The 15226-nt window shown below is 44.5% G+C and overlaps 1 protein-coding gene, 1 long non-coding RNA gene and 2 pseudogenes across 2 annotated transcripts in view; 1 reads left to right on the top strand and 3 right to left on the bottom strand.

Annotated features, from left to right (window-relative positions):
- The first annotated feature begins 108 nt into the window (after window positions 1–108).
- The window catches only part of ECHDC3 (enoyl-CoA hydratase domain containing 3), a 19122-nt gene continuing 4004 nt past the window's right edge, over window positions 109–15226 (top strand). Inside the window, exons 1-4 of the mRNA XM_015585587.2 lie at window positions 109–403; window positions 3669–3790; window positions 5222–5319; window positions 10979–11179. Of these exons, the coding sequence (XP_015441073.1) occupies window positions 240–403; window positions 3669–3790; window positions 5222–5319; window positions 10979–11179 (585 nt within the window). The 5' untranslated portion in view covers window positions 109–239. The remainder of the gene's footprint in view (window positions 404–3668; window positions 3791–5221; window positions 5320–10978; window positions 11180–15226) is intronic.
- The window catches only part of LOC107195319, a 51999-nt gene continuing 40002 nt past the window's right edge, over window positions 3230–15226 (bottom strand). The window contains exons 6-7 of the long non-coding RNA XR_001516426.2: window positions 5184–5350; window positions 3230–3425 (exon numbers count right to left, since the gene is read on the bottom strand). This is a non-coding gene — a long non-coding RNA (uncharacterized LOC107195319). The remainder of the gene's footprint in view (window positions 3426–5183; window positions 5351–15226) is intronic.
- LOC112475734 lies at window positions 7730–7848 on the bottom strand (annotated as a pseudogene).
- Window positions 9208–9326, bottom strand: LOC112475736 (annotated as a pseudogene).

Consider the following 15226-nt stretch of genomic DNA (forward strand, 5'->3'; position numbering starts at 1 on the left):
GTGGGCGAGGCCCGGGCAGGGGTGGGCGGGCCGGGCCGGGCCGGGCCGGGCCGGTAGTGGGTGGGGCCCGGGGCGGAACGGCTGGGACCGGGTCGGCCCTGGGAGAAGTGTCCAATCGAGGCCTGGGCCTGGAAGTTTCGACCCGGTTTTGCCCACGGCCAGAAGCGTCGAAGCGCAGCGACCGGGCTCACACCAGCGCCCCTCGGGGTTCCGGTCTCCAGGGACCGTCCCTAGCTGCTATGGTCGTGGGCTTGCGGGCCATCGGGGCCAAGGGGCCCGGTTGGCTCTGGCGCGGACCATGGGCCCCGCTTGCCGCCAGCTTCTGCAGCCAGGGGCCGGACGGGGCCAGAAGGCCGGAGCCAGGGCCGCGACCCACCAGCGTGAGGCAGCGGGACGGCATCAGGTCAGCGGCGAGGCCGCGGGCGCCTTGGCCTTCCCTCCCCCGGGAGTGGCCCGCGAGCCTACAGGGCTGTTCCCAGTTTGCGGCGGAGCGGGGGAGGGGCGGGCGGTGGAGACCTGGGAAGAGAGACAGGCAGAGGAAGCCAGGCATCGCGCCCCCGTCATCCCACGAAGAGTCCAGTGGGGGCTCTGTTAGTGGTCAGTGCCGCCCGCTGTTGTGAATTCCCGGTTATCCGTCACTGCAGAATCCAGCTGACGGGAGGAATCGCGCATACCGTGCTTAAACAGGTCCCTTGCCTAGGCACAGTAGCATTTGGGACCCTGCAGGGCTCACACTGAGGGGTTTCAACTACGACTGCTTCTGAGGGCCCCAGCACTCCACCTAAATAGCTAGGGCAACCCGGCCCAGTTGTCATTGGACTCTCTGGCTCTGCTGGTGGCCGCAAGGCTGCTGTGGCCTTTGAGAAAGCCCTTCACTGGAGGGTTCTTTGTCCCGCAGACTTGACCTGGCTCCAAGGCCATGTCAGGTCTAGTGGGGCTGCTCTTTGGCTCTCACCCAGAAGTGCAGGGTCAATAAATAGGATGAAAGACACACCATACTGAGTTCTGCCCTTTGGCTCAACAAGCTGAAAACCCATAAAACCATACCAGTGCACAGCACACAGTGGCAACTGGACGATGAAGCAGTAGAGGCTGAAGGGCCCCTAACCCCATCCAGGCCTCACCCTGACATTTGCCTGGCCAGTTAAGGGCCCACTGCGAGGCCCACCTAGCATGGCTAAGTATTTAAAAGTTACGGATTAAGCTAACTGCTTAACGTGTTTTCTTTCCTTGCCTTGACAAGTAGGCCTTCATAAAACCTGGGAGGCCATGTTTGAATTTACAGTCCCCAGGCTCCTCCGAGTCCCCCCAAAGCTGTGGAGAGCCAGCTGCTGATCTGCAGTTTTTTTCTCTTCCTCCTACCCCCTGCCACCTCTCCACTTCTCCTTCCTGCTGCTCTGCCAAAAACTTGGCACACGGGTCTGCAGACACCCCGTCCACACACCTGTGCTCTCACCTCCTGCAGACAACTCCTCTTGGTCACCCTGGGCCTAGGGGTACCCACTGCTCAGCCTGGGAAGTCCAAGGTCTCGGGTAACTGCAGCAGGCGTGGGAAGGGGACGCGACTTCAGGCAGGCATATCCCATTACCCCCAGTGGTCTCCTGCTGACCTGGAGGGGCACAGCTGGAAGAGGGCCCAGAGCACAGGGGCGCGAAGCACAGGGCCCAGGCAGGGCCCGGGCAGGGCCCATCTCGTCCATTTTCAAGGGCAATTCTGCTTCTGCAGATCTGGTCCATCTGGTCAGAAGCCTGACTTGTGGCGTGGTAGCCAGATGACGAAAGGAGGCCTGATCGAGTTCTCCAGAGTTAAACGTGAATCAGAAAGGGAGACAGACTATTGGAACAACCTGCCATAAATGCTGAGAACCATTTAGTCAGAAAGAAACCCCCAAATTCAGCATGAAAGCAACACTATGTTGGGCACTAGGTAGGTGAACTTGAGCAATTCAGTCATGCTTCGAGTGTCCCTTTTGAAAGCGGTTCATCTCAGCAATGCCACTGTCATGCAGGGAGGGCCAGCTATGAATTAGGTACTGCGTTAGGCACAGGAGGGAGCTCTGAAGATGGCCGGCATTTAGGAGTTAGCAGAAGGCTAGGAGCATATGGAAGAAATGGAGAAGGACGGACCAGAGGAGGACTGAAAAGCCAGAAGGAGAGCATGATCCAAATGGCATTGGATTTGGTTCTGACAGTCAGGAGCTTCCTGGGGAGAACAGTTTGAGTGGAGTGGCAGGAACAGAAGCCTGGGTACACTGGGTTGAAAAGTGAACTCAGCAACTTAGAGCACTCTGACAGGGTGTGTACCGTGCGAGCCAAAGGATTAATGGGATGCATGTGAGCAGACACTGCCATGCAGCATGGGCATTTGGGGGCTGGCATCTTTTTACACAATTTGCCTGAGGCCTTCGAATTTAATTTAAGCATATGTCACGGATGGGATGACAGCTTTTTGAGTTTGCTACAGCAAGCACACTCATTATTTTACTGGAAGGTTTATCAGCAGTTCTCTCACTGTGGCCTCCCTCCCCTGCCAAAAACAGTATATAGGTTTCAAACTCTATCAGCTGCAAGTCATTTTTTACTTAGGAGAAACATGTACATGAGAAATAATGGTGAATATCACAGCCACCTGAAGATGGCAGCACACTGGAAATGGTATTCCATAGAAAATGGTATTCTTTTTGCACTGAAATAAATTCAGTCATCGAAGTGATTTTCCAGAAAAAGGTGGCCCAGGAGGCTATTTATGGAGGATCCAAGTTGCCACATAGTGATAGGAATATCAGATTCACAGAAAAAGAATGAGGAAGGCAGAAAATGTGGGTGGAGACTGATGGGAAACATAAAATATATAACAATAATCTGGTGTTTGGCTCACTGCCTGTTTTTTATAACAGCAAAAATAAGATATTTCTGTGTATAGGCAGTAAGATGACAATACAGATTATTTTAATCAGCATGTGGGTACCTTAAAATAGTGGGCAGCCTTTGAATGTCAGCTTCTAGTGAGAGGCCGTGTCCAGAAGAGCCTTCTTGCTGTATGGTTCTGTCCTTTTGTTCTTCACGTACCATCCCATTCTCAGACAGCATGAATTATCGTGCAGAATTACAGGATGCCACTATGAAAAAGATGGGGAAATGCTGTCATCTTTGCATGTGGGCAGCTACATCTTGGCTGCCTCTTCTATGCAGTGGGTGGGGGGAGATCTAGGGGGCGGATTTTCATTCTTGGCTCTTTTCCTAACCTCATTCTTTCTGAAGAACCACAGGAAGAAGTACTTTGAGGGTAGCACTGCGTGCCAGACTCCACTGGCTCCTGCCATTGTCTCACACACTTCACAGTGTCAGTCTGGGCAGCGATGATTCTGGAACGACTCTGACTTGCCCTTTCTGTTGAGGTGGCAGTAACGTTTCTGACGGCAAACCTGGAGGAAAAGAGAAGCAAATCGAGGGAAGAGAGAGAAACCCAGCCTTCATTTCAGGAAGTCTCCTTGTTTTGACTTAGCTGTAACTCCACAGAGCTGACAGACCCTCTCAATTGCCTCTAAGCACCCGCAGTTCTCTTTTCTAGTGTTTCAAAAATAGCTCTTAAATGAGAAAGGAATTGCAGGGGTCCTCGCTGGTTTTGACTGGCGCCTGACCCAGTAATTTAAAAATGTTCTTCACAGGAGCATTGTCCTGAGCAATCCAAAGAAGAGGAATGCACTGTCACTGGCAATGCTGAAATCTCTCCAAAGTGACATTCTTCATGAAGCTGAAAGCCAAGATCTGAAAGTCATTATCATTTCAGGTACTTATCTGATATCCATCCTCAGGGTTCTGCAGTACCCAGAAGAGGTTTCTCAAGATTCTTTCATTAACTGGGGCATTGCCTCACTTAATAGGAGAAACGTTTTGAAGCTCCTTTACAAGAACATTAATTATGGAAAGCTCTTGTGTAGTGGGGGCCTTGGTGGAAGTTATAGCAAAGATTACTGTGCAGAAAATAAGTGTCTCTTCCTTTTTGTTAGCTACGAAACACTGCCACACTTTGCTGTGCTGGTCTTTCCATCGAAATCAGAGAATCGGTTTCCTCAGGGACCTGACAAGATGGGTTTCATCACTGACCCTGTGGGTATACTACCAGCTCAGCTGGGACCAGGCTGCTAGGCCATTTGATTGATTTGTCCTTCCTGTTCCTACCAAGCTTTTAACCAATATCTGTAGTCTACTTCATTGGCATCAGGGTGCCCTACTTTTCTCATTTCTTTCCTTACTCTTTTCAAGTAAGAAGTTTTACTGAGTTATCTAGTGATGATGGTGGTGGTATAAGTAATATCAGTATATCAGTATCAGCATTTTAAAGCACCTACAGAAGAAAATGGATGATGCTCTGTGATGTACTTTTTTGTTGTAGACGTTAAGGATCAGCATTTCCGGAGGCAAATACTCAGAATATTCCCTTCTTATCTATGGCCGAATATAAGTTTTCAACTGTTTTTCATGGCGAAGGGAAAATAAATAGGACAAATATATTTCAGGGGCCACGGGGGTATAACCTGGATGTAGTGAAGGCAGCTAAATTCCAAACAACACAATTTCCTCACTTGTTTAAAGGAAATAATATCTGTCAGAACCACAGCAGAAGGAAAACATGAGAGGGCGCCATCAGCTTATCAGGAGGATTACATTTTGTCGTTAATGACAACGACAAATAAAACCACATCCTCAGATCCCCTCATAAAAAAAAATAACGGGGTTCTCTTCATACTCTGACCTTCCTGACTGCACCTTGTATGGGTGCCCATTATCTGTAGCCCAAATGACAGGGACACTGCCGAAGGCATGGTGGATTTTCATGGATCTATATAAGTCAATACTTTCAGGCCAGACCATGTCCAAAAACAAAAGTGTGAGACCAGAGAGAAAACTCTGAAAAAAAAAGTCCACTCACCTAGGTTACTGAGCCTTCTCCTTTGTGTAATTGCATGTTTTCATTGGCTTCCACCACGGACCTTTTAGAGTACAGATGCCTCACCGTTTGTATGGCCATCACGAAATACTGGCTATAACTTTTCAAGTGAACTATTCTTATCAAATTGGATCATTAACTTTCTGTAAGTGTCCACAGCATTGATACACCATTGTTCACTAACGTTATTCAGTAGACAAATAAATGAACTTCCTAGTTCTTCTGTTTATACCTTTTTATTTTCTTTTCTCAACTGGATTACATTTGCAGCTGAGGGTCCTGTATTTTCTTCTGGGCATGATTTGAAGGAACTGACAGATGAGCAGGGTCCACAATATCATGCTGAAGTATTTCAAATCTGTTCTGAGGTAAGCCAGGCAGACGGTTGGCACTGCAAGCCTGAAAATGATAATTATACATATTAAATATTGAATTAAGCTTCTGATTTACAGGCAAGGTTTTATCTGTGAGACATAACCACTGCAGAACTACTAAAACCTCTGTGGTCATTGGTGAATCCTTCATCCAAGCAACAATTTGGGTTAGACTTTTAAGAAGCGACCATGGTTTGCTGTTGATCTTGTAATATGACAAGAAAGAAAAAAATATGCTGGTATTGATAGCTGTCATCTTCAGCATCATGGGTTATGTCTTAAGTAAGAAGTAAAAGATGAAAATGTACATCTTTAGAGAGAAAGAAACTAAGTATTGTAATTAAACATTTTAAACAAACTATTAATGGGAAAAAAATTCATAAATGGAATAATAATGATTTTTAAAATTATTTTCAAACCCTTCTTTCAACCAACCTTTATAATCACCACCTCCAACTAGGAAATTTAACCTCTTCATTTTCACTGTCTCTTTAACCATCTGAAGGAGGGAACTCACCAACAGATATAGAGGAGAAAGAACAAAAAGTTTGGGATGATTTATAAATGTATCAAATCAACCCCTGATAATCAAAAGCTGAATATAGAATCCAACTTTAAGTAACATAAGTTCATTTCATGAGTATTTATTGAGCACCTGCTATATGCATACTTGCAAGATACTGAGGGAAATAGAAGTAAAAAAGTTTCCTGCCAAACTGAAAATGGAAATCTAGTTGAGAAATAAGACATAAAACAGTCATAACCTGACCCTAAGATTACTTAGCCTAATTTTTCATTCATTCATGGACTTATCCATTCTTTTATTTGGTCATTAATGACTCAACGAATATATAACGATACCTACTACATAGACAAGACAGAGGCGAGCAACAGGAGGGAGTGGAAGGTGACTAAGATACCTTCTTGGCCATCATTTGTTTTCCTTGCCCTTCCAGAAACCCTCAGGAGATCAAATTATAGTTTTCTCATTTTATGGAAGGACAAACCAGAAAAGTAATTGACTTGAGGCTTCATGGAGAAGAGAAAGCAAGCGAGGGCTAAGATTTAGGTCTTTTGTTCTACATTAATGATGTTTATGTAATATTCTGCTCCTGTATTTGCCAAGGTTTGGTGCTTTAAAAGTTATTTTTCTACTGATACCCAGTATGTTTGACCAAAATAGAAAATCATCAAAGAACCAGTAGAGCCCTTCCATCCTCCCAAAAGGGCCTGCTTTTATCGTTCTGCTGGGTGATCTTCATGAACTGAGAAATAAATGGGCTACCAAAAGACCACAGGGAGCCAGGGCTTCTTCAGAAGAGAAAGGCCAGATTTCATGGATGCTTCCAACCCCTGGATGCCTCCAACCCCTGGATGCCTCCACTCACTGAAAAAGACGCAGTGCCTAAACGGGACCAAGCCCCAATACAGTCAAACAGGAGTGAAAGTGCATTGATTTCTTTAACACTTTTTCCAAGAAAATCAAAATTGTCCTAGATAAACATGAAAGCCATGAACTTGCGCAAGATTTCAATTTCCAAGTGTAATCAACAGGCAGATTAGAACAGAATGAACTAGCTATTTTATGTTGGGTTCCTGCATGAGAACATTTGATTTTAGAAAGGAAGACAGAGATATCTGAACAGGCTCAGCATCTAAAATCTATGGCAAATTTGTTACAGACCACCGGGACGGCATGATAGTTAATTACTTACAAATCAGGAATAGGGCAGGTTGAGAATGAGGAAGCACGGGGTTATGGAAGAGTGACAGTGACCCGTAGGAGCTGCTGTGGCAGCTTTCAGTAGACACCTGTCCTTGTCTCTCTTCTTCTATCCCAGGAAGTCTGAAGGTGGAAACCCCAGTCCAGGAGGACAATCTTCTCTGTCCCCTCACACCCCACCACTGAAATGACAATGGGACAGGACCTCTCGCTTTTGGACATAATGTGGAAACCTCAGTAAAGCTGTTCAGTGAGGTCAGGGGAGAATTAAATCTATGTCACATTTTGGAGCAGACAGGACTAAAAGAAGTCCTGAACTCAGGAGGTAAAATAGAAGAAATAATCAATCCTTGACTAACAAGGGATCGATTATCCAGTTGCTTTATTCTCTGGGTTCCCTTTCTGAATTGGTCTCTTACTATATTTTAAAACATTTTCTAATTATAAAAGTAACAAATACTTGTTACAGAAAATTTTGAAAATCTAAAAAAAAAAAGGAAAAAAAATTACTAATATCATACCATGATCATACCACCCAGAGAAAACCACAATAAAAACATGCATTATATTTCTTTTTAATTTTTTCCCATATATACCTATTTGTTTGAATAATCACATGTAGGTGCAATTATACTGCGTCATTGTATAAATTTCATTTTTTGTATTATATATATTTTTTAATGCCTACAGCATCTGGTATTCCAAGGTGGTCTCCCATCCAAGTACTAACCAGGCCCAACCCTGCTTAGCTTTCAAGATCAGATGAGATTGGGCACGTTCAGGGTGGCATGGCGGTAGACATAAATTTCATTTTAATGAGACTACAGCATCCCATTAGATGGATATAGTTTATTTACTTATTTTTACATATTTATATTATTTATAGCTTATTATTATAGAGTGATGATTTGATGAACGACTTTGTCCAGACAGCTTTTTACTCTATTTCAGATTACTTCTTATCAGTACGATTCCTAGATTGAAGGTATGAATATTTTTAAAGTTGTTGATAGATAATGGGTATGTATATTGGCCTAAGTATTTTCCCACCAGGTGGTATGGAATCCTCCCCCCGAGAAAGGCCAGATTTCATGGATGCTTCCAACCCCTGGATGCCTCCAACCCCTGGATGCCTCCACTCACTGAAAAAGACGCAGTGCCTAAACGGGACCAAGCCCCAATACAGTCAAACAGGAGTGAAAGTGCATTGATTTCTTTAACACTTTTTCCAAGAAAATCAAAATTGTCCTAGATAAACACGAAAGCCGTGAACTTGCGCAAGATTTCAATTTCCAAGTGTAATCAACAGGCAGATTAGAACAGAATGAACTAGCTATTTTATGTTGGGTTCCTGCATGAGAACATGTGATTTTAGAAAGGAAGACAGAGATATCTGAACTGGCTCAGCATCTAAAATCTATGGCAAATTTGTTACAGACCACCGGGACGGCATGATAGTTAATTACTTACAAATCAGGAATAGGGCAGGTTGAGAATGAGGAAGCACGGGGTTATGGAAGAGTGACAGTGACCCGTAGGAGCTGCTGTGGCAGCTTTCAGTAGACACCTGTCCTTGTCTCTCTTCTTCTATCCCAGGAAGTCTGAAGGTGGAAACCCCAGTCCAGGAGGACAATCTTCTCTGTCCCCTCACACCCCACCACTGAAATGACAATGGGACAGGACCTCTCGCTTTTAGACATAATGTGGAAACCTCAGTAAAGCTGTTCAGTGAGGTCAGGGGAGAATTAAATCTATGTCACATTTTGGAGCAGACAGGACTAAAAGAAGTCCTGAACTCAGGAGGTAAAATAGAAGAAATAATCAATTCTTGACTAACAAGGGATCGATTATCCAGTTGCTTTATTCTCTGGGTTCCCTTTCTGAATTGGTCTCTTACTATATTTTAAAACATTTTCTAATTATAAAAGTAACAAATACTTGTTACAGAAAATTTTGAAAATCTAAAAAAAAAAAGGAAAAAAAATTACTAATATCATACCATGATCATACCACCCAGAGAAAACCACAATAAAAACATGCATTATATTTCTTTTTAATTTTTTCCCATATATACCTATTTGTTTGAATAATCACATGTAGGTGCAATTATACTGCGTCATTGTATAAATTTCATTTTTTGTATTATATATATTTTTTAATGCCTACAGCATCTGGTATTCCAAGGTGGTCTCCCATCCAAGTACTAACCAGGCCCAACCCTGCTTAGCTTTCAAGATCAGATGAGATTGGGCACGTTCAGGGTGGCATGGCGGTAGACATAAATTTCATTTTAATGAGACTACAGCATCCCATTAGATGGATATAGTTTATTTACTTATTTTTACATATTTATATTATTTATAGCTTATTATTATAGAGTGATGATTTGATGAACGACTTTGTCCAGACAGCTTTTTACTCTATTTCAGATTACTTCTTATCAGTACGATTCCTAGATTGAAGGTATGAATATTTTTAAAGTTGTTGATAGATAATGGGTATGTATATTGGCCTAAGTATTTTCCCACCAGGTGGTATGGAATCCTCCCCCCGTCGTGGGTGGCAGACAGGAGACAGACTGTTCAACTCTAATCTCAGTCAGTGGACTTTTCTTAAGTAACTGCAGTTCATTAGGTGACAGGTGACACTCAAAGCTGAAACAAAATCTTTTCTTTCTTTGCAGCAAGACTCCTGAAGTTCTTATGCCTTCTTCTCCTTATTCCAGTTCACCGCAAATGAGCTCTGTCATTAACCATCCCCACTGTCATCTAGAGAGCATGAACCCCCTAAATCCATGAACAGTTTGGAGTGTGGGTATATCTATGTGCATTCTTGTGCAGAGAGAGTCATTGGCATTTATCAGATTTTCAAAAGGTGTCCCCCCCAAAAAAAGTCAAGAACCATTCCTGTAAAATATGATATCATATCCTTAAATGTATAATTGGTTATTTTATAACAAAGCTGACAAATATCAAATTTTATGACTACAAAAGGTAAATTCCTTGGGCCAAATCAATGAAGGTCGTTTTTCTTTGAGTTGCCATCATGGGAAACAAGCCTCTCCTTCTCCCTTCCCTGCCAGGGTTCAAAGAGCAACCATTTATAAATTGAAGTTACCATAGCAACACAATCTGTGCAGGGTGTCATGAAAAAATGGAGAAATAAACCAAGTTATTTCATAAGCTGAAAAATAAGTTAAAGTTCTGGAGACTTTGAGGGGCAGGGGGTGTCACTTGAGCAAGTACTCAGCATCCCTTCCTTTGCCAATAGTGCTGTTTTAGGAATTTCGTTTATTTTGATGACAGCAGGGTGTTCCCAAGCTTTTTAATAGAATTGAGAAAGTATTCATGGTGGTAATTTGAGAAGTAATTACTATGGAAATTGCCTTCCAGTTCCTTTTCCACTTGAATTTTTCAAGGAAGTTCCAAATACTAGTTTCAGACTTTTAACATGAGAGCCCCATACAAGCTCAGTGAGAACAGAACTATTTGTTCCCCAGAGATCAAAATTGGCTCCATTCTTCAGTGGGGTTGCTAGGGAAGTAGTCAGAGGGGACTGTAACCTCCCAGAGGCATTGTATGGGGTGGACAGACCAAGGGCTGAGAATCAGACAGATGCGGGTTTAGATCCCGCAGCCACTACTTGCAGATCTTGTGGCCTTAGGCCGGTTCCTTCCCCTCTGAGCCTTGAAGTCCTGGTTGTAAAATAGGGTTCCTTCCTCCTGGGGCTCTCAGGAGCACCAAGTGGTACAGCGTCGGTATTTAATGCAAGTTAGTTCTCTTTGGGCCTTCTTTTACCCATTTTTCATAATATTTGATACAGTGATGCATACGGAAAGCACTCTGAAACTGTAAATTCATATGAAATAGAAGCGTTGGTGTTTTGCCTCACCCTGGGCTGGATGTTAACTGGATGTGTTTGCTCCTTCAGGTTATGATGCTGATCCAGAATCACCCTGTCCCTGTCATTGCCATGGTGAATGGCTTGGCTACTGCTGCTGGGTGTCAGCTGGTTGCCAGCTGTGACATTGCTGTGGCCAGCGACAAGTCCTCGTTTGCTACTCCGGGTGTAAACATCGGGCTCTTCTGTTCCACCCCTGGGGTGGCCTTGGGAAGAGCAGTGCCAAGAAAGGTAATTTAACTCCTGCAGCCCCCTCTCTAGTTGTAACCCTCCAGGTGCAGGTTCGTTCCAGAATCCGCCTGTTAAAAAGTACAGGTTGAACCAAGACATTCTGCTGAAAGCATAGATGGCAGGATGCACTGCAGTGTCGTCCTCACATCTCACGTCGGGGAGGGAACAGGCGGCTTTTCACAGTGCACTTCACATCGTGATCACGCGTTTCACTCTCACCTGGCCCTCCGTACAGCTAGCTAGGGTTTCGGATTTGTTTTAGTTTCGTAAAGGCACTCATTTTCTGTAATATTATTTGAAATGCAGTTGAGATTCAGTTTTGTTACACAGAAAGGTTGCCCGTGAGCTGCAATAGCATGGAGACATATGCCAATATCAAGAGCAAAGGATATGAGTGTCACTGGCTCAGGGTATGCCAACAGGCTGCTTGGTTCCAGAAAGGATTGGAAGCAGCCGATATACTGAGTATGCCAGCTTTATGAAGGTTGTATTCAGGAGCATGAGCGTCCTGTGGCTGGCATGGTGACTCTGCCCCAGAAGCAGCAATATTAAACAGTTGTTTTGTCGTCGCTAAACACAGTGAAATCTATTTTCTTCACCAAGCTTTCTTCCTTCCTATAACGTCACAAAATAATATTTACTGAACATCTCTTAAGTAGAAACCAGTGGTTTCCTTGTTCTAGAAAAAAATACATCCTCATTTTCAGTAGGAAATCTGTTTTTAAAAATGGGGGGTGAGGGGAAATCATATACAATAGCTAGTAGGGAACTAAATTGCTTTCTACTGTATCCATTTTAGCATCGACTATGAAAATTAGCAGTTGCTCATATGCCTGAGGCACAAAAGAAATAAGACCCAAGGGAAATCAAACCACAGGAACAAGGCAGTTAGGGAAGCATTCCTTTTTTCATGGTGCTTCCTCATTAGTTTTTATAGAGGTGTGTGTTTTTGAGGAAATTCTGAACACAGATACTTGCAAGCACATATGTATGAAAACTGGCTGAATGTGGGCTCCACACTGCAAAAGGTGACCTGTCAAAACACAAGAGCTTGCTAAAATGTCCTCAGACCAAGGAGTGTTTTGATCTTGTCGGGTAAATGTATATATAAATTTAAAGTAAATGTATATATATTAATTCGATAAATATTTCTTAAGCCCCTACTTTGAGCCAGTACGTTAAATTAAAATACATTACAAATTGTCAGAGCTTATTAATAAACTATCTTATAATTGTGCAAATCAAATCACGAGGCCTTTTGCATAGTGAAATGTGGTTGTCTGGTTAGCCCACCTGCAACTGTTCATTTTCAACACCTGACATTCTGGAACATTCCCTGTTAAGGCATGTGTGCCCTACTGTCAGGATAAGAAGCCATTCTTTCTTAAAAGAAACTTTAAAAGTCAAGGCTTATACTTGAGCCCTAAAACTTAAACATTATGTCATATTTGGCAAATTTTAAATTAGTTTTTGAGAATGGAGAATGTGACAAAAACAGGACTTCCCAGGAAGCCCAGTTCTCAGAAACACGCTACATAATTCTCCAGCACGACAGTAAGGGGAAGGACGTTGTAAGAGCCAAAGTAGCTCCCCCTCTGACAGTTCTGGGTGGGCCAGGCCCACTCAGCAGACGGGTGGAGAGTCTCCCGTATCGTCCCACTCAGATCCCTGACCTGTGCTTCTCCCGTCCTGACCCCCAGCCGGCTCTGAATCACTTAAATTGTAGCATTCTTGTTTTGAAGTCTTCAGAGTTTTGTCCTAGTCAGCCACGTGAAAGTGGTTCAGACTTGTAACAGATGTCCCTGCACGTGGGGCTCCAGGATTCGGGGCTCCTTGGAGGCGTGCAGCAGAGACATGATTTGTGGTCGGTAATGATGAGCTGAAATCACAGTGCTGATAATGGGAGTTTAGTGGAGGAAAATCATCTGTCGGAACTTAAGGCCTTTACCAGGTTCATGGGCTGCAGATCTCACCTGGGCTGCCCCTTGAGGAGGAAAACTAGGGATTCACAAAAACATGAACCTGAACGAACACTACCTGCCTGGCGTCACTGCCAGACTGCACCCTCAGGAACACATCCACACACAGGCCCGTCACCCGTGTGCGGATGGGGCACACGTCCCTGTGCACATCCACAGGGAGGCAAGCGGGTACTTTTGCAAACTGGCCTAGTTGGGAAGCTTGGCCCTTTTCACGCTGGCCAAGGCCGCATGTGTGGATCACCAGTGCCCTCTGCTGGTCACCAGGGGAAACTGCTCAGCTGTGCTAGAGATGGAGGGCTGCAGTTAGTCCACTGGGAGCAGAAATGATGGCGTGGAGCCTTTGTGTCCGAGCCAGGCAGACCCTGAGCATAAATAATTTTCCACGTTTGTAAAGTGTTTCTCTCCTCTGGCGTGAGTTAAATAATGCATCTTCATTGCATCATATAAACAACCTGCCTGGTGCAGCTGCTCCCTTCCCTAGGCAGTGCTGGCCTGGTTCAGAAACGTGGAGCCAGTGCCTCAAGCAGTTGGCACCACGAGAGAGCACATGAAAGATCCGAACCCTCTGGTCTCAAGCCAGTCACTTCTCTGCAGTAGGAACGCTTGCTTCCACCACTTACCTATGGTAGCTTTGTGTATCTGTACAATCTGATTTCCTAATTGTCTAATTAGGACAGAGGAGAACTTCCAATCTAATCTCGTGACTTAAAAAAAAATCTAAATCGATGGTTCAAAAATGGGAGCAATATTGGCTCAGAAGGACATCTGGCAATGCCAAAGTCATTTTTGATTGTCACAAGTTGGGAGTGGGAGATACTACTGGCCCCCAGGTAGAGGCCAGGGATGCCGCTAAACATCCTACCATGCACCAGACAAATCCACATTATCTGGCCTAAAATATACAGTGGCACCAAGATTGAGAAACAATGATCTAAAAGCGAATGCCTCCCAAATTTTATATCTTAAGCGAGTCCCATTATCTCTCACTGCATAACAAACCACCCACAACTTAGTGACTCAAAACAACAACAGTCATTTTCTTAGCTCTTGAATCTACAATTTGGACAGGGCTCAGTTCGGAAAGCTTTTCTCTGCTCCACGATGTCTGTGGTCTCAGCTGAGAAGATTTGAAGATGGAGGAGTGACAGCTAGGGGCCATCATCTGAGGGCTTGCTCACTCACATGTCCAGCTGTTGAGACTGCCTCTCAGTGGGGACCTGAGGTGGGACACTTAGTGTAGCCTCTCAGTGGGGCTTGGGCTTCTTCAGAGCAAGGCAGCCGTGTTCTCAGGCTGAGCTCCCAAGACAAGGAGCCAGGTGGAAGCGGTATCACCTTTGGACCTAGCCGCTAAAGAACTATCACATCACTTTTGCTATACTCTATTTGCCTTCATCCATTCATTCATTAAATCATTCATTGATAAATATTTAGTGGGTTGCCTGCTATATGCAAGGTACTCTTCTGGTACTGGAGATACAGAAACAGAACAATAAAAAGAAATCTCTGCCCTAGTGGAGTTTACATGTCAGCAAAGGCGATAATACAATAAACAAACAAACATGTAAAACATACAGTATGTTACATGATGAAAGTGCAAAGGATAAAAATACAGCCCGAAAGGGAGGATAGTGCTGAGGTTCGATATGCAATTGTAATAGGATGGTCATGGAGGACCTCTCATTGATGAGGTGACGTGTGAGCAGAGACCTGAAGGAGATGAGGGCACGAGCCATGAGGACACCTAGGAACAGAGCATGGCAGGCTGAGGGAACAGCAAGTACAAGAACTGAGGAGAGAGCATGCTTGGCATGTTCAGGTAACAGCAAAGGTGCTAGCGGGGCTGCAGGAGAGTGAGCCAGGGGACAGGGAGAGGGAGGCACCTCCTGCCCGGTGTGTTTCTTTGCATCGGGAAATCCCTCTTCTAAATCATAAAACTGAGTTTCACGAAGCTGGGCTTTGCACAGCACAGAGTCCAGGTACACTACGTGGCAGGCGATAGAACAGGGGAGACTGCAGAGCGTGGGGAAGGCTTGCTCCCTTTCTCAGGCCTCAGGACTGCGGAGGG

The sequence above is a fragment of the Pteropus alecto genome, unplaced genomic scaffold, assembly GCF_000325575.1.
Source record: "Pteropus alecto unplaced genomic scaffold, ASM32557v1 scaffold11, whole genome shotgun sequence".
In the NCBI taxonomy this organism is placed as follows: Eukaryota; Metazoa; Chordata; class Mammalia; order Chiroptera; family Pteropodidae; genus Pteropus; species Pteropus alecto.